Source organism: Acomys minous (assembly GCF_964271855.1).
Source record: "Acomys minous genome assembly, chromosome: 11".
Classification (NCBI taxonomy): Eukaryota; Metazoa; Chordata; class Mammalia; order Rodentia; family Muridae; genus Acomys; species Acomys minous.
In genome coordinates this window covers 1130510-1148093 of record NC_140492.1, presented here as the reverse complement: position 1 = coordinate 1148093, position 17584 = coordinate 1130510, and the positions used below count along the sequence as shown (strand labels likewise).

Here is a 17584-nt window from a genome sequence, read left to right as displayed (position 1 = left end):
GGCCCATGTGCACACAGAAAGCAAGTGTACCATAGTTTATCTTTCCATGCTTGTCTTCATTGGCTGCAGTTCCTAGGAAGCAAACTCACTTTGGTTCCCAATTCCTGAGGGGATTGGCTGTAGTGATCCATTTTTTTTCCCACTTGCCCTCCACCCCATGCAGTGCTCTGCAACTCTTTCCTACAATACAAAGTGTCTCAGAGACTCTGATACCCCATATTTGATGACCTCCCCTTGGTGGGGAGCCCTGGTGGCACTCAAAGAAAGAATAAGCAGGCTACCAAGCTGAGACTTGATAGCCTATGACCATAAAGTGGGGGAGGAGGGCCCCCTCAGACATAGACCTAGGGGAGGGGAATAAGGTGAAAGTGGAAGGGAGGGAAGAATGGGAGGATACAAGTGATGGGATAACAATTGAGTTGTAACCTGAATAAATTAATTAAAAATAAATAAATAAATGAAACAAACTGACTCAGAAAAAACTGGTTTATTAGGAATATATTAGGCGGCTGCCAAGGCCATGCCCCACCTGTTTGTCAACACTTGCTCCTGATAGGATGCACAAGAGCAGGGCACTGAAAAGTAGGTGGTAAAGTGGAAATGTGCTGAGGGTGAGTTCATTGTCCTGTCAGGAAAGGGGCATCATCTCTTCATCTTCTTCCTGTGTTTGGAGAGCCTCTTCCTCTTTCTCGGCTATGATGAGCAGACAGCTCCCTTTCACATCTGAATGCTACACCAGTACCAACCAGGTCATGGGGTAAAGGGTGGTGGCACAGCTACCAGGAAAGGCAGGAGCCCTTCTGTCCCTGAATCAGTGTCCAGGAGACGTGGGGAAGGATGGAGCCAGCTTAACCAGGGAATTTGGCCAGCCTGCGGCGAGCCTGGGACAGCCTTGCCAGTCGCTCCTTCAGGAATTTCCTCTTCTCACTGGTGTCACTGTGTTCCTTGAGGAGCCAGCTGCAGGAATCCTTGTCCTGCAGCAGCTGAAGCATGCTCTTCTGCAGCTGCTCAGCAAACATCTTCAGGATGAAGTACTGGATGATCAAGGGAATGTGGCTGGAGATGCGGTTATGAGCCTCCTAGAAGGAGAGACAGGAAAGGCTTCAGGGAGAGGCACAGGAAACCTGAGCTTACCATGTCACCTGTGAGCAGTGAGATCCTGGCAGGTGCAGGCCTCCCAGCAGGGAAGCAGGGCTAGGCAGGGTCCTAATGAGCTGCCTGAAGGACGTCAGTCTGCACCTGCTCTATCCTCCCCCCTAGCTGTCAGCCGGGTTCTCCCCATCCTGAGACAGTGGTTCGCTCCCTCTGTAATATGGCACATGCAGATGGTTTCCCAAGCCCCTCTGGTACTCATTTTCCTTTTTCAAGATACAAGTATCCCATGACCAGAGCCCTCTGGAGATGGTAAATAGATGTGTCACAAGACACCAGAGTGAGAAGGTGCCAGACAAGTGATGAGCACCTGGTGACAGTTTAACACAAACCTCGAGTCATGGCAGGACATGGACTCTGTGTTCTCTGACCCTAGACAGCGGGGTGTGGCCTGTCTCCAAATGGCCATGGGAAGGAGTGAGGTGCAGAGATGGGGGCGCATAGAAGGCACAGAGGCCCCAGATATCCAGTCATGGGTGCCTTGGTTGGGAATAGAGCCTTGACTAAAAGGAAGTGATGATGTGTGCAGACAAACGTCCCCGATTCACACTATGACATGGAGAGACATTGAGGACAGTACACTCTGAGACACAAGGCAGACAGGAAGGGTAAGAATTCTACTATCCCACTCGCTGAGGTCCCTGGAGTTGTCTGAGTCCCAGAGACAGACAGCATGGGCATAGGGACCAGGGCCCATGGGGTGGTCCACATGACCAGGCTGGCTTTCTATCTGCCAGTGATTAGGACAGAGGTCTGCACACTAGAAGGTCACCATGACTTCCCCTGTGTGGATGATTCCAGGTCCCTGTGGCTCTGACTGGGGAGGACCTGCTGTCCCTCGGTTACATGATGTGTGCCTCAAGAACAGGTGTCAGGACCTGGTTTCCACTAGAAGAGAGCATGGCATCCCAGCACTGTGCCAAGGGCCCCACACTCCGTCCCTCCTGCTCAGGACAGGGAAGCCAAGCCTTATAGAGAAGAGCGCTGATATTCTGAGAGTCTAAGTCATGCAGTTGGGGTCACAGGGACCATGAAGGGCAGATGTCTGTGGCTCTTAGACACCTGTTCATCTGAGTGAATATGACCACTTCCTAGAGGCTCACCTAGAGATGTCCTGAAGCCTCCTTGCAGACTCAAACCCTACACAGAGAGACACACAGAAACAAAGGAAACAAACAGCCTGAAACCCAGTTCCAATGTGTTCACACAAGTACCTGGCGGTAGGCATTCAGATGCTGGAAGATCTCAGCCATGGATGAGTTCTGCAAATCCTGGGACTGAGAGGAATGGGAATTTCTGTGCTTTGAATTCTTCTCCTCTTCAGCCTCCTCCTCTCTGATCTTCTGCAAGGCTCCCCTATAAATTTGGTCCTGGCAGTAGATGATCTGCTCCATCCGGAAGTGCAGTCGGATAGTCTTCTCTGCTTCCTTTTCTTGCTCTAATCTGATATCTTCAAGTTTGGACTGCAAGGAAAGAGAAATGCAGCCAGCAGTCATCAAGGGATGCTTAGCATGGAGTAAGAACACAGGACACTCACAGGCCCTCAAGCATCTGGGCACCTGGCAGAAACAAAAGCAGTCGTGACCTGGGAGTGTCCCTGCACCTGCTTGCTCGGCTCATCTCTGCACAGGTTGCCTGACCTGAGGTGCAAACCAGGGTAAGCCTGAGCCAGGTGTGAGAGCGGCTTCTGCAGAAGTCAGTCTTCAGAGTCAACTTGAGGGGTTTATTTTTAGAGATTAGGTTATGTAGTGTGTGTGTGTGTGTGTGTGTGTGTGTGTGTGTGTGTGTGTGTGTGTGTGTGTGTGTGTGTGTTTGCATATATGTGAATACTATATTCATGCAAGGGCCTACAGAGGCCAGAAGAAGGTGCTGGATCCCCTGAAGCTGGGGTTACAAACTATTGGAACCACAGGTGGGTGCTGGGAACTGTCCTCTAATGTCCTCTAAAGAGCAGTAAGCATTTTGAACCGCCGAGCCATCTCTACAACTTACGGATAGGTTGACAGTCACTCAGGAGACTCTTCCCTGAGTGTGCGTGAGAAGGTGACAACCCAGTCTAATGTGGACAGTGCTGTCCTACAGTCTGGGCTTCTGAACATCAGTATTCATCTGCTTTCTGAATAGAGCGATGTGACCAGCTGCCTCGCATTCCTACTGCGCTGTCTTCCTGGCCACTTTGGACTGTACCCCTCAAATCCTGAGCCCAAATAAACCCTTTCTAAGTCATTCTTATCAGGCATTTGGTCACAAGAAGGAGAGAAGTAAGGAATACACCCAGGCGAGGGCTGAGGACCTGTGTGGACTCCCATCTCTGCCCCAGCCACTCTCACTGCTCTTTTAGCAGCTTTGACATCTGCAGTAAGGAGGCAGCTTCTACCAGAGAATATGCAGAGAGGAGCGGCTCATTTAGGTCGCTCATCTCCTCTGGGCCTCATGTCCTGGGCTTTCCTGACAGCCACAGAGGACAGACTTCACCTAGAATGTACCCTGAAAGGACCATTGCAGGGCTCAGTCTATGTAAAGCTCAGCGCCCTGTGTGTCCCCAGATGCACCTCCCCATTTGCCACACCTTCCAGGGAGACCTAATTGCTCCCATTTTGGGTACATAGGCCCACCAGACATCCCAGCTGTCACCCAGGCTGGAGAATGATGAAGCCAGTGGCCACCTTGGAGGGCCTGTCTGCCCGGGCAGCGGCTGAGTTTCTTGGCCATGCCAGTCCCTGTAAAGGCAGAGGCATTTTCCTCTTTCCTGTTGCTTCCCTCTAAAGACACACAGTTTCATACTTGGCACCCTCGTTGTTAGAATCCAGCACACACTGCTCCTCTGGCCCCAAGAACCCAGCAGCTCTTTTTTCTCTCAGCCTCACAGAATGTCCGCTATCCCACTGAGCCAACACGCTTCCACATGCCTGGATTTCCCACAGAGGGAAACATGTTTTTAAGATACATCACGTATATCAAAGGACACCCAAAGGCTACTGATTGCTATCTGATCATTTTCAGTGGCCACATTCCCATACCCTGCCCCCTTTTCCTTCTGCCTGGTGGGGTATCAGAGAGCCTGGCTGCCAAGGTTCTAAAACCTTTCTCCTTCCTCAGAGACTTCTTGAGAAGAGACTCTGAGTCTGTTCTCTGAGCTTGGTTCCTCTTCACACTGCAGACAGTGTGTCTGTAGTCCTGGGGCCTGATTTTCCTCAGAGACACTGGTATACCATCTGTCTGTCTGTCTGCCTGTCTGTCTGTCCATGACACTCCTAATAAAAGCCTTACTCCCCAAAATTTACCTCAATGTCCCACCTTGAGCCCCACATCTGACGTCTTTCACTCAGTGTCTTCCTGAACATGGGCCTGTGAGCCTCTCTCACAGGGAGCTCACTGGTAGATGTCAACATTCATCTCTGAGTCCTCTCTCCCTTCTCCCTCCTCCTCCCGCCCTGAGTCCTCCCTCCCTTCTCCCTCCTCCTCCCGCCCTGAGTACTCCTTCCCTTCGCCCTCCTCCCCTGCCCTGAGTCCTCCCTCCCTTTGCCTTCCTTTCCCTGCCTCCACCCTAGCCAGACAGCACCAGTAGCCTCATCAAAAGATTCAACCTGGAGCTTAAGCCTTTTCCAAGCCACCACAGAAAAGGAGAAGTAAGTCTCAGTCTGAAACACCGATTATCCACTGCCCAGTTCACTATGCTTCAAAAAGAACACATGGTTTTACCTTGGTAGTTCTGTAGAGGTTAAAAAACTCCTGGAAATTGTTTTCAGAAACACTGGAAAAGGCGACTCGTACCATTTCTGATTGAAGGGAGAATAAACAGTTGAACATGGTAAGGGGTAAGATGTATTCACTCTACCTAATGCAAAACCGGGGCAGGGGTGAGGGTGTGGGTGCTCTCCTGTTCTCTCCCTCCTTCACTCTCCCTGCCCAAAGAGGAGGAAAGTATACACTGGCTTCCAGAGAAATATATGTATTACTAGAAAAGTGTGGTCATCATCCTGCATGAAGGACTCCAGCTGTGCTCTTTACAGGCCCTAAGGGCCTAGGATGTCACATGACCCTGCCCTCTGACAGAAAATCGCTGGACCCACAGGGTCAGAAGGGATCGAGTTCAATTCTGAGACCAACACAGTGGCATCTGGAGCACAGAAAACCTGCCCCCTCCCTAGAACCAGCCCAAGGCCAGCTCTGAGGTGCAGCACTGCCTTTGTCTCCATCCCAGAAATAAAGTGGCTGAGACAAGAGCATTCCTCTGTGACCCCCTGTAGAGCACTCAGCAGTGACCCTATGTAGCACTGCTCAGTGACCATGCACAGCACTCACCAGTGACCTTGTGCAGCATCTCTATCGCTGGCTCCTCCAGGTCTTTGATCTGCTTTCTTATAATGTTCTCAAATGTCTTGTAGTTCACAAACCCTGGCAGCTCTCGGCCACGATACTGCTTTTCAAATGTGTAGACTTCATTGTATAAAGTATCATAACCTACAACAGGCGGTGACAGCGGGTTGATTTATAAAGCACCTTGCAGATTTTTCTAAACAAACCCATTCTGATCTTTCTGAAATTACCATAATAAAGTGAAGCCAATAAATGTCTACAAATTGAAAAATACTCACAGTTACACAGAAGAATGCAACCTCATTGACACTCCCCTCAGTTGAGACAAAAGGACAAAAGGCCTCACAGAGCCAGAGACCTTGGCAGAATGCATCAGGTGGGAAGCAGAGGAAGACAGGGCCTCAAAAAGTCCTAGAGTGTGCTGGTCTATGAACCCTGGTGCATTTCCACCAAAGAAGAAGGGTCAGAGCACATGGCTCATAGGCCCTGTGGCCCCTAGACAGCATCATGAGCTGGGTGGGAGAAGAGCCCCCATCAGCAATGGGTGACAGGGCACATAGGCACCTGGATGTCCCCAGTGTGGTTGGACCCCCTGTTCATGAGTCAAAACACTTAGTCCCTCACCGCTGTCCTGGAAGTGGGCAGCCGACTCAGATGGGCCCTGCTTTCTCTGTGATGAACTGGCTGCTTTTGTTGTTGTTTAATCATTTTATGTGTATCCATGTTTTCCCTGCGGGTATGTCTGTGCACAGTTTGCATACAACACCTGTACAGGCCAGAACAGAGCATCAAGTCTCCTGGGACTGGAGTTGCAGACATTTGTGTGAGTCACCATGTGGATGATGAGGATCAAACCTAGATCCTCTCCAAAAACAGCCAGTGCTCTTAGCCACTGAGCCATCCATCACTCCAGCCTCCAAAGAATGTTTTTAATAAAAAAAAGCTTAACTCAATAAACAAGACTTCAGTACATCCAGAGAGTTGTAAGTCAAGCTCTACAGTCTAAGCCTTGGTTCCTGACTCCTGGGACCACTCCTCTCAGCAGCAGGTGGTGCCTCCCTTTCTCCCCTCTCCAGTGCTGCAGCTGGTGCTCGGCCTTCTGTCTGCACCGTGTGTACGTTCTGTGTGTTTCTGACATGGAGTTACAGGACACAGCGCCCTGTGACATGGTTTCCACTCACGCTTCTGTCAGTAAGGCTGACCTTGTATTTTGTCTCCATTCCTTCTGTGCCTTTCCATGGGTTAAAATACTCCACCGAATGATGCTAAGGACTGAATTGCCTCCCTCAAAATCCATGTGCAGTGGTCCTAACCACCCAGCACCTCAGGGTGGGACTATTAGCAGATGCGGTTTTTAATGAATTTGCTGAGTATAAAGGAGTCTGTTAGGGTGATCTCCAGTCAACTGCATCTTGTGCCCTTACAGGGATGGACAGGACAAAAACACCCTGAGTAGAAGACTTGTGAAGACATGGGAGAAGATGTCAGGTTCAAGGCAAAAGGACTTGTTTGTGGTCTATTTCCTGTAGACCTCTTTCCATTTCCTCCTGGGGGTGGAGGAGGACAGCGTGTGTTCATCTCTCCCAGGGGTCACTGCTGTGATCCACAGCGACTGCACCATGTCACATTCCCCATCAGTGCACCAGGGCTTTCTTTTTTGTTGCCTCTTCTCCAGCACTTGCCAGTGTCTGTATTTCTGGTTCTAATTTCGCTCAGGTTTGGGACAGGAATTATCCCTGTGTTTTCACTGGCATCTCTGGTGGCCATTGGTCATGCGTTTTTCAAATGTTTTATTAGTCATTTGTATACCTCCATTTTTGGAATGTCTCTTACGGTCCCTTCCCCTCTTCTAATTGGATCCTGTTCTCCTATCTTGGAGTTGTAATGTTGCTTCATGTTCTGTTCTTTAGGCCCTCCTCTCTCAGATACAGTGGCAGACACTTCTGAGATTTTGGAACGGGACAGTAGCTCTTCCATGGAATGAGGACACACTGCAGAGCTTACAGTGGTCAGCTTCAGCTGTCTAGACTTAGTAGAAATGGTGGGCACAGCGGGGACATGGGGAGCCACATCTTTAAATAAGTGTCAAATTATTCTCTCTATGAAGGCACATTTCACACAACCTGACTGCCTGCCACACTGTCCTCTGGGGTGAAGAGTTTTCCATGTGTGGCCTGTAGGGGATAGAATTAACTCTTTGGCTTCGTCCAGCCCATTCAAGGAAGGCAAAGTCTCTTGGAATCTCTCCCCACCCTCCGCCATGGTAGCACTGATAAGTGATCAATGAATAGATTTATACATTTTCACTGCTTCAGATTCTGAAGATATGAAGATGGAGAGGTGGGATCTGCCAAGGTGGAGGGCTTCACGTACTTGTGTAATCTCCTCATTGCCACAATGAAGCACATTAAGATTCCCTAGGCTGTAGGGGCTGGTTTGGCACCAGTTCCCTCCAAGAATAAAACTTTCCACTTTGGAGGGAGGCTCCTTAGGCACAGGATGTTAGAAAGGAGGTAAAACAAACCAACCAACCAACAAACAGTATAATCCTAAGGGAGGTAAGGAACTTCCTGGAAAGTTCCTTAAAGGCAGAAAGAAAACAACTCGGTGACTTTAGGAGGTCCCTGAAATCTATAAGATTCACTAGGCCTCTTACTCAAGTGTATACAAACAGTAGAGACTGCTGAAAGTCACTGTCACTTAAGTTGGGCTGCCTGGAAGAAGCAAAGACAAGTCAAGCTGCCTGACAGAGGCACAGACTAGTTTAACCACCCAGAAAGGACACTCTCCAACCCATTAAGCTGTCTGCAGACTGTGCAGTGTGTTCCAGATTTCATGGGCCATCATCCATGCTGGGCTGGGCTTTGTGGATACAGCTGTCTTTGAATCATTTCTGTGCCTGTGATCACACATACTCCTGTAAGTGAACCCAATAAAACTCTTTGGTTCGCCAAACCAGGCATCGGTAGTATATGCACTTTGGTCTGTTGTCAGTTCCCTCTCCCATGTATTATCCAAGTTCACAAGGGGAACTTCATTCCTACTGGCATTGAAAGGTTATCCTTTAAGAGGTGACCAGGACATGAAAGCCCCATCCTCACAGAGTGATGTGTAGCCTCAGAACAGGAGCTACAGAGGGATCTGGTTCTCATTTTTCTCATATGAGGGTCAGACTATATGATGGACTCTTGGAGGCAGAAATGGAGCCCTCTCCAGATGCCTCATTTCTGGTGCATTGACTTGGGACTTATTAGATCTGTGAGTGTTGGACTACTATTGTCTGTAGCAATGAAGAGTAAGACTGTTGAGAATGGCAACACGGATTGAACAAGATACTCACCTTGTTGAAAATTCTTTTGGATTTCCTTACTCCACAACAAGAACTCTTTTCGGAGTTTGTTGAATAGGCGGCATTGTCCCTCCCCCACATTCTCTTCCCCTTGTACTACACAGCATTGATGTCGTGGTTGAAAGCGTTGATTTTCTGTAAAAACAAAAACAAAAACAAAAAAAACAAAAACAAAAACAAAAAAAACCATCAATATGAGCAGAGATCTTTCAAGCTGGAGATCAAGGTAATGAAAGGAAAGGTGTGTTCTGAAGGTAGGAGAACTACCTCGTCCTCATGGGCCCATCAGACCGTATGGAGAAGGGGCTTTTGCAGCTGGAAATACCCCCCTTTCCTCTTTCCCATTTGGGATCCTCAGGGAGAACTCCTCTCTCAGTGTGGATGAAAGAAAAGGGTCCCCCCAGCTCCACACTGCATCAGCCATGGCCTCTGTCCTGACTCCGTTTTAACACTAATGGGGAGATGCAGCCCCAACAGCTTGGGAGCCTGAGATCTGAAGCGCACAAGACAGAGGTCCCTGTGTAGAGGGATGCCCTCGTCATCATGCCGGGCACCACGGTCAATGCTCACATCGCTCAGGATGATGGGCAATGCTCACTTCTATCAGGAAGATGGTCTTCCCATTCTCATCTTCTGGTATGTCTGTGCCGTACTTCTGCAGCTCGTCACTTGTACTCTGGTAACACTTCTTTATTTGGTTTTCTAACAAGGGCAGAGTTTTCTGAAACATGAAGACATGAACGAGACATGAAAATATAGACTGGAATGCAAAGGCGTCCCCAGGCCTACGCCACAAGGTCACTGCGGCACGTGGGGGGCAACAGCCTGAGGTCCTGAGACGATTCTCCCAGGTCGAGAACTAAGGAGGGCTGAGGTGCAGACTCCACCAGGTCAGGGAAAAATGAGCATGGCTTCTGTCTGAAGAGCCTGTCTTGAACTCAGGCTCATGATCAACTCCGGAATGAGGAGCTCACAGCCATGCTGCCCAGAACCTAAGGGTCACAGCAGCTGGACCCAGCACACAGCCTCCCGATGCCGCAGTCACTAACTCCCAGACACAACATGTCTACACAGAGACATCTTGACCAGCTTGTGTGCCCAGGACTGCCCAGACCTGGCTCAGCTTGAGGAACATACAGCCACCCCGGCTTACACAGATGTGTGAGATGAGCTCCGTGGTCAGTCTCTCTGCCAGGCAGGGCACTGTGGCCTTCCCATCCTCCAGAAGAATTCTGAGGAAACAGGAGAGATATGGGCTCCCATCAGACCAGGGCAGAAAAAAAGTTTGGAGCCTGCTCTGGGGTTGTCAGGGCCAATTAGGGTACTGTCAGTGCATGGGTACCTTGAGGTTGGCCTTATGGGGTGCTGAGAGATACTGTCAGTGCGTGGCTACCTTAAGGTTGGAATCATGGGGTACTCAGATACTGTCAGTGCGTGGGTACCTTGAGGTTGGATGCATGGGGTGCTGAGAGATACTGTCAGTGCGTGGGTACCTTGAGGTTGGAATCATGGGGTACTGAGAGATACTGTCAGTGCGTGGGTACCTTGAGGTTGGAATCATGGGGTGCTGAGAGATACTGTCAGTGCGTGGGTACCTTGAGGTTGGAATCATGGGGTACTGAGAGATACTGTCAGTGCGTGGGTACCTTGAGGTTGGAATCATGGGGTGCTGAGAGATACTGTCAGTGCGTGGGTACCTTGAGGTTGGAATCATGGGGTACTGAGAGATACTGTCAGTGCGTGGGTACCTTGAGGTTGGATGCATGGGGTGCTGAGAGATACTGTCAGTGCGTGGGTACCTTGAGGTTGGATGCATGGGGTACTCAGATACTGTCAGTGCGTGGGTACCTTGAGGTTGGAATCATGGGGTACTGAGAGATACTGTCAGTGTGTGGATACCTTGAGGTTGGAATCATGGGGTACTGAGAGATACTGTCAGTGCGTGGGTACCTTGAGGTTGGATACATGGGGTACTGAGAGATACTATCAGTGCGTGGGTACCTTGAGGTTGGCCTCATGGGGTGCTGAGAGATACTGTCAGTGAGTGGGTACTTGAGGTTGGATGCACGGGGTACTGAGAGATGGGTTTGTAGAATGATGCAGAGGAAGCAGCTTGGATAGTTCCATAGTGAGCCGCCATGATTCCCTCAGCTCATGTAATAGAGTAAAATCTCCTCTCCAAAATCATGTGTACACAACTACAGGTATGTTCTCATACCACACACACACATCCTGTCATGTGTGATTACACACACACACACACACAAACACACACACACACACACACACACACACACACACATGCATGCACTCCCCAACAAGCATACAACACATCTTTCTATATGTGAAACGTGAGTAAACACACACACACTTACATATGATGGAGTAACTTACACAGATTGTATCCACTGGATAGGAAGGTGTGTTCCTGTATTTTCTAGTTTTAATTGCTTTGCAGTGCCAAGTGTTGGCAGGACATAAGGTATGGAGATTTCTATAGCCCACCATACCTGTTTTCTACATGTAAATGTTTCACGTCAAAAACATGACTCTCTAACATTATCATTCTAAAAACCAAGCTGTTGTCAGGGAGGTCACAGCCATCAATCTGGCCAAAAAACAACACCATATGCACAGGGCATAATCCTGCTGCTGGTTGGTTCAGAGTGAGTAACTGGGGAACCTGTAGCACTATGCTAGGAGCTTTTTCTGTATGAGAAAGGAATGTGGCTTTTGATGAATAATTAGCTGGAGGCTGGAGCCGCGTCACAGGGAGATCAGGAGCAGGCGGGGAGGTGGAGGCACAGGATAGAGACACAGTGACAGGAAACGGGGGTTGAGTCCGGATGGCTAGCTGAGGCACTGCCCCAGAAAACAGGCGAATGGCCGTGTACTAGGCAGACATCTGTGTCTTTGTTATTAAACCCCAAACAGCAGGCCCTAAAGCACTGCAATGTACATGTATAATACATATTAGTTTACACGCCCTTCCATGTAGGCTACACATATGAATACACACATAGACATGCATAATACACAGGAATGTAAACAATACATACAGATTCAGGTTTTATACAAGTTTACTAACATGCATTTGCATGTGTGTGAGGAACAAGTGAAGTGGGAGACACACCCTAGTGCAAGAAAGGGTTTAAGCCATGAACTCTTAGAAGCATGAAGCTGTACTATTCGGTGCTACCAAACTCCGTGTTCACACAGTACCGTGTAATGCCTCAGGATATTAGACACCAGGGAATTAGAACTCTTCCTGCTTGTAAGTGACATCTTTCTCTCACTGTGGGTCCAGTTTCTATACTGGTCAATTCATTTAAACAGACAAACAAGGAAACAAACAAACTGTGGTAAAAATAGAAACAATGGAAACTTGTTTTCTTTGGGGCTTTTGGAAACAGGGTCTCTCTCTACATAGCCCTGGCTGTCTTGGAACTCACTATGTAGACTAAGCTGTCCTCTAGCTCATAGAGATCCATCTGCCTCTGCCTCTTAAGTGATGGGATTAAAGGCTTGCACATAATGGAAACTCTGAAAAGCCAGAAGAGCCTGGAAAGATGCATTTCAGGTTCTCAGAGAGCACAACTGTCTACTTAGACTATCATACCCAGCAAAGCTATCTATTAAAATTGATGTAGAAATAAGAATGATAAAACTTGATTTAAGGAATTTATGGCTGCTAATCCAGCTTTACAGAGGATCCTGCAAGAAATACTGTGATCTGAAGAGAAGGATAAATATACCCATGAACTTATGGGGAATAAACAGGCAACGTCACTGTAGTGTCTTAAAAGCGCCCAAAGAACATCATAAAACCAACAACAAGGCCAGGCATGGTGGTACACAGATCCCTGTGAGTTCATGAGCAGCCTGGTCTACATTGTCAAACCAGGACAGCCAGAGCTACATAGTGAAACCCTTTCTCAGAATACAAAGAACAAACAAACAAACAAACAAAGCCAGTGACAGGAATTAACACACACCCATCAACAATAACTCTGAAAATTAAGTCTCAGTTCCCCAACAATGACAGACTAGGATTTTGGATCTGAAAATATAATCTCATCTCTTGCTGCTTCCAGAAAACACAGCTTACTCAGAATGATAGAAATGACCTCAAGATAAGGGTAGAAAAGCAATTGGCCTAAGATGCAAGCAGGTTAGATATTCTACTATCTGATAAAGTAGACTTCAACCTAAAACCAATTAAGGAGATAAAGAGGGGCATTTTGTATTTACCAAAGGAATGATCTACCAAGGGGATACTGCAATCTTCAACATCTAGATACCAAAAACAAGCCTACCAATTTCATTTTAAAATGTTATTAACTGTAAAACCACAGATTGAATAATACACTAATTGTGAGAGACTTCAGTCTGCAACGTGCATGAATAGACAGGTTGTATGAATGAGAGTTAAATAAAGAAACATGACACTTAAATGATGTCAGAAATCAAATGCAGATTTGCCTGGTGATGCACTCCTGAAGAGACAGAGGCAGGCAGATCTCTGTGAGTCAGAGGCCAGCTTGGTCAACATAATGAATTCCATAATAGCAAATGGACTTATCTACAGAGAGAGAGAGAGAGAGGGAGAGAGAGAGGGGGAGGGAGGGAGAGAGGGAGGGAGGGAGGGAGAGAGAGAGAGAGAGAGAGAGAGAGAGAAAGAGAGAGAGAAAAGAAAAGAGAAATTCACATATACACAAGGAATACACATATATACATTCCTCTCAGCAGCCAATGGAACTTTCCCCATAAGTATCACCTATTAGAACACCAATCAAGTCTCAACAAACACAGGGAAATTGAAATAACATCCTACATTCAATTTGACCACAACAGAATGAAGCTGTGTATCAACAGCAATAATGACTACTGACAATACAGAGGCTCAAGGACACTATTCAACACACTACTGAATAAGGGTTGTATTAGGAACAAATGTGGAAATTTTAAAATTTCAAGAATTTTCTGGGTAGTGGTGGCACATGTCTTTAATTTCAGCAATTGGTAGCCAGAGATACGTCAAATTCAAGGCCAGCCTGGTCCATAAAATTTCAGGACAGTCAAGCTTACATAAAAAACCATGTCTTGAAAACTCCAAAATAAATAAATAATGGAATGAATAAGTAAATAAAAAATTATTTTTACTAGATTTTAAATTTTAATATTATATTTTAATAAATCTAAGAGTTGAATGAAAATGAAAACATAACACATAATAATCTACAAGACAGAGTGAAGGCAGTCCTCACAGGAGTGTTTACAGCATAATAGCATCCAAATATCACAAGTTAATAACTTACTAATGCACCTGGAAGCCATGGAAAACCAGGAGCAAAGAGTACTCCGAGCAGTAGATCGGAAGAGATAATCAAAATCAACGAAATAAAACTGAAAAGAAAACCTGCAATGAATCAATAAAACGAGCAGTTCATTCTTTGAAAAAAATAAACAACATTGACAAATCCTTGGCTTGCCTATTTATTTATTTATTTATTTATTTTTGGCTTGAGACAAGGTTTCACTGTGTAGCTTTGGCTGTCCTAGAATCACTTTGTAGACCAGGCTGGCCTCCAACTCACAGAGATCCGCCTGCCTCTGCCTCCCAAGTGCTGGGATTACAGGCTTGTACCATCACACCCAGTTCTCCTTGGCCAAATCAACCAAAAGAAAGAGAGTTAGATGACCCAAATTAATAAAATCAGAAATTAAGAGTGCCATTGGCACAGACTCAGGTGTCATGCAGAAACCCATAAGGACTCATTTACTTTAAACACTATACTCCCTGAGACTACAAAGCCTAAAAGCATGGATTGAATCTCAGATGCATACAACATAGCAAATTTAAGATAAAATGAAATAAACAATTTAGACAGATCCCTAACCAGGAATGAGATTGAAGAAGTAATAAAAACTCTTCCAGGACCAGTTGGATTCACTGTAGAATTCTACCAGACATTCAAGAAATCACACTGTTAAAAAAAAAAAAGGAATCCAGTACTGTTAAATTTTTCCATGAAAAAGAAAGAAAAGACTAGCTTCCAAACTGTTCTTTATGAAGCCAGTATGACTATGATGCACAAACCAGATAAAACAAAACAAAAAGAGAAAATTACAGACCACTCTCATGGATGAAGAAATATACAAAAGTTCTCAATAAAATACTGTCAGGGAAATTTAAACTCATATAAAAAATACCATTCCTCACATTCATTCCAGAGATGTAGGAATGAGTCAACATATGTAAATCACTTCATATTATCCATCACACAGAGAACTAAAAGACAAATCCCACAATCGTTTCATTAGACAAAGGAAAAGCCTTTGACAAAAATCCAAAATTCTTTCCTTTACAAAAGTCATGAAGAAGCTGGGAATAGAGATGGCAAACCTCACTCTAATAAAAACTATATGCAAGAAACCTATAGCCAACATTGTACTAAGTGGAGGAAAACCAAACAGCTCCCATTAAGATTAGGACAGCCTTTTCTTTTCAACAAGAATGCTCCTGCAGTAGGGAGTTCAAAGGGTTTTGGTGAGATTTTCAGCCATCAGCAGCAGGTGCATTTGGAAGCTCAGCTCTTCTCACCCGTGTCTACTGCTGTATTGCATCAAACATGGGCCCAGCTTAGTTTTCTGTAGACATTGAACAGTTGTCCCTGCCATGGGTGCTAAGCTGACACCTAACACGCTGAGTGCTGCTTTTCTGACATGTCAAAGACACGGTCACATTCTGGGTCTCCTCCTTTTCCTCTGCTCTGCTCTAATTGTGACTCTGGTCCCTGAGCACATTTAACTGTAGCACCTTGGCAGGTCCCTTCCTCTTTTCCACTACTTCCTACTCTTTGAGGACTATTGTGTGCATTTTGCCTTCCTTCAGGAACATTCTACAGTGGTTTCAGGATGGAGTTGTCCTCAGGTTGTTGCACAAACACCCCTCATGCCACCTCTGCTCTTGATCAGCAGTTCTCACGGCACAGGACGGACAGTGCAGTGGAGGTACCTGAAGTGCGGGTGTTCGCTGAAGAAGGCTTGCTCCTTCTGCAGGGCCTCAGCTAGGCTCAGCTTCTCCTGGATGTCCTGCTGGCCCCTGCACTTGACTATCATGTAGCCCTTCTTCAGGTGGCACACCAGGTTCCGCACCACATCAATGACCTTGTCTTCAGTACCTCTGTCCACCAGATCGGGCTTGGTCAAGATCCCTGAAGGACAGACATTGAAATCAGGACACACACTGCCACCAAGATAGCAGGAAGAGGTGTGGCTCTCACTGGCCACCATCAACCCATCCTTGACTAAGGCACACAGGATCGATGCAAAACCCATGCAAGACGGAACCCCCCACACAGACACACACATGTGCAGGGGCTCATGTGAGGACTGTGGAGCCGCTCTATGAGCTGCAGACTCCTCCCCAGCATCTCTCCATGGCTACCACCCAGGGAGACATGGATGTTCATCCTTTCACTCGTGTGGCCCTTACCATGGCCCCTAAGCTAGTGAATCTCAGCACATATGGCTTCCTCCTCATGTTTGCTCTCCTCTGACTCCTCATGCCCCTTCTACCAGAGAGCCAAGATGAGGGGGCCCTATTCCCTCAGTGGGATCCTGAATGTGCACTGAGATTGATCCACTTGATCCAGGGAATGTGTCCCACTGGTACCCACTCTTCTCACCTATGGTCCTGTCCCCCTCAGGGTCCACCTCTTGAGCCATGCTCAGGGCCTCCGTGGTGGCAATGTCCACATTGCTGGGGACCACCACAAGGTTGATGGTCTCCTGTTTTTGGATGTAAGTCTTGATGAGTCTCTTGATCTGTAAGAAATGAGATAGTGACTCTTAAATATGGAGACAGGATCAAGAGTGAGATAGTCCAGAGCATCCATTCGTTTCAGGCCCTGGCTTCCATGGACTATACATGTCTCTAGTGGATTGTAGGCATCCAGTCTCACCCTCCCCACCGCAAGATCTCTCTTACACACAACCCCGGATATACTCCAGTGCCCCAGCAGCTCAGTGCATGTCAGAGCAGAGTCTAACAACCCCGGATATACTCCAGTGCCCCAGCAGCGCAGTGCATGTCAGAGCAGAGTCTAACAACCCTGGATATACTCCAGTGCCCCAGCAGCTCAGTGCATGTCAGAGCAGAGTCTGGAGTCTCACCTGGCGTCCTATGTCTGCAGGCTGGTTGCCTACAGCCACCCTGGTAATCCCAGGGAGATCGATCAGAGTCAGGTCTGGAACGTGCGGGGAGCTGATATCCAGGCTAATGAGCTTATCACTGATACCCAGCCCTTCCCCAGCAATGATGTTCTGACCTGGAAAGGAGGAGAGAGACAGCTGGTCAAGCTTGGCGAGGTGGGATAGTAAGGCTAGAGGGTAGGTGAAAGGGATCTTATTCCAGAGAACTCTGGGAAAGCCTTGGCTATGCAGTGACCACACAGGCCCCTGTAGTGAAAAGATGGGTTGGTCCTCGTCTGGTTATATTTGGAGCTTCTAGACTCTTTGGAGGTGGAATGACACTAGAGGAAGAGGATTACCGGAGCAGGTCCATATGTCCTATTTCTGTCCCCTTCCTGTGACATATGCTTTCTGTCTGTTATCACTTCTCTCTGTCATAATAATGGTCTTCCCAGGATCATAGGGAAAGGTGACCATGGAAAAAAACCCTCTGAATCCAGGAGAGGAAGTAAGTCCTCCTGTAAATCCTTCTGAGAGGACCTGTGCCACAGCTGCAGTTAAGGAAGG

At 47.3% G+C, this 17584-nt stretch overlaps 1 protein-coding gene across 1 annotated transcript in view; it reads right to left on the bottom strand.

The window, feature by feature from the left end:
* Positions 1-472: 472 nt before the first annotated feature.
* LOC311609084 (interferon-induced GTP-binding protein Mx2-like) overlaps positions 473-17584 on the bottom strand; it is a 33076-nt gene continuing 15964 nt past the window's right edge. The window contains 11 exon segments of the mRNA XM_084801818.1: positions 473-1079; positions 2367-2615; positions 4855-4931; positions 5458-5616; positions 8813-8921; positions 8924-8956; positions 9420-9542; positions 9975-10053; positions 15840-16038; positions 16513-16651; positions 17000-17154. Of these exon segments, the coding sequence (XP_084657944.1) occupies positions 849-1079; positions 2367-2615; positions 4855-4931; positions 5458-5616; positions 8813-8921; positions 8924-8956; positions 9420-9542; positions 9975-10053; positions 15840-16038; positions 16513-16651; positions 17000-17154 (1553 nt within the window). The 3' untranslated portion in view covers positions 473-848.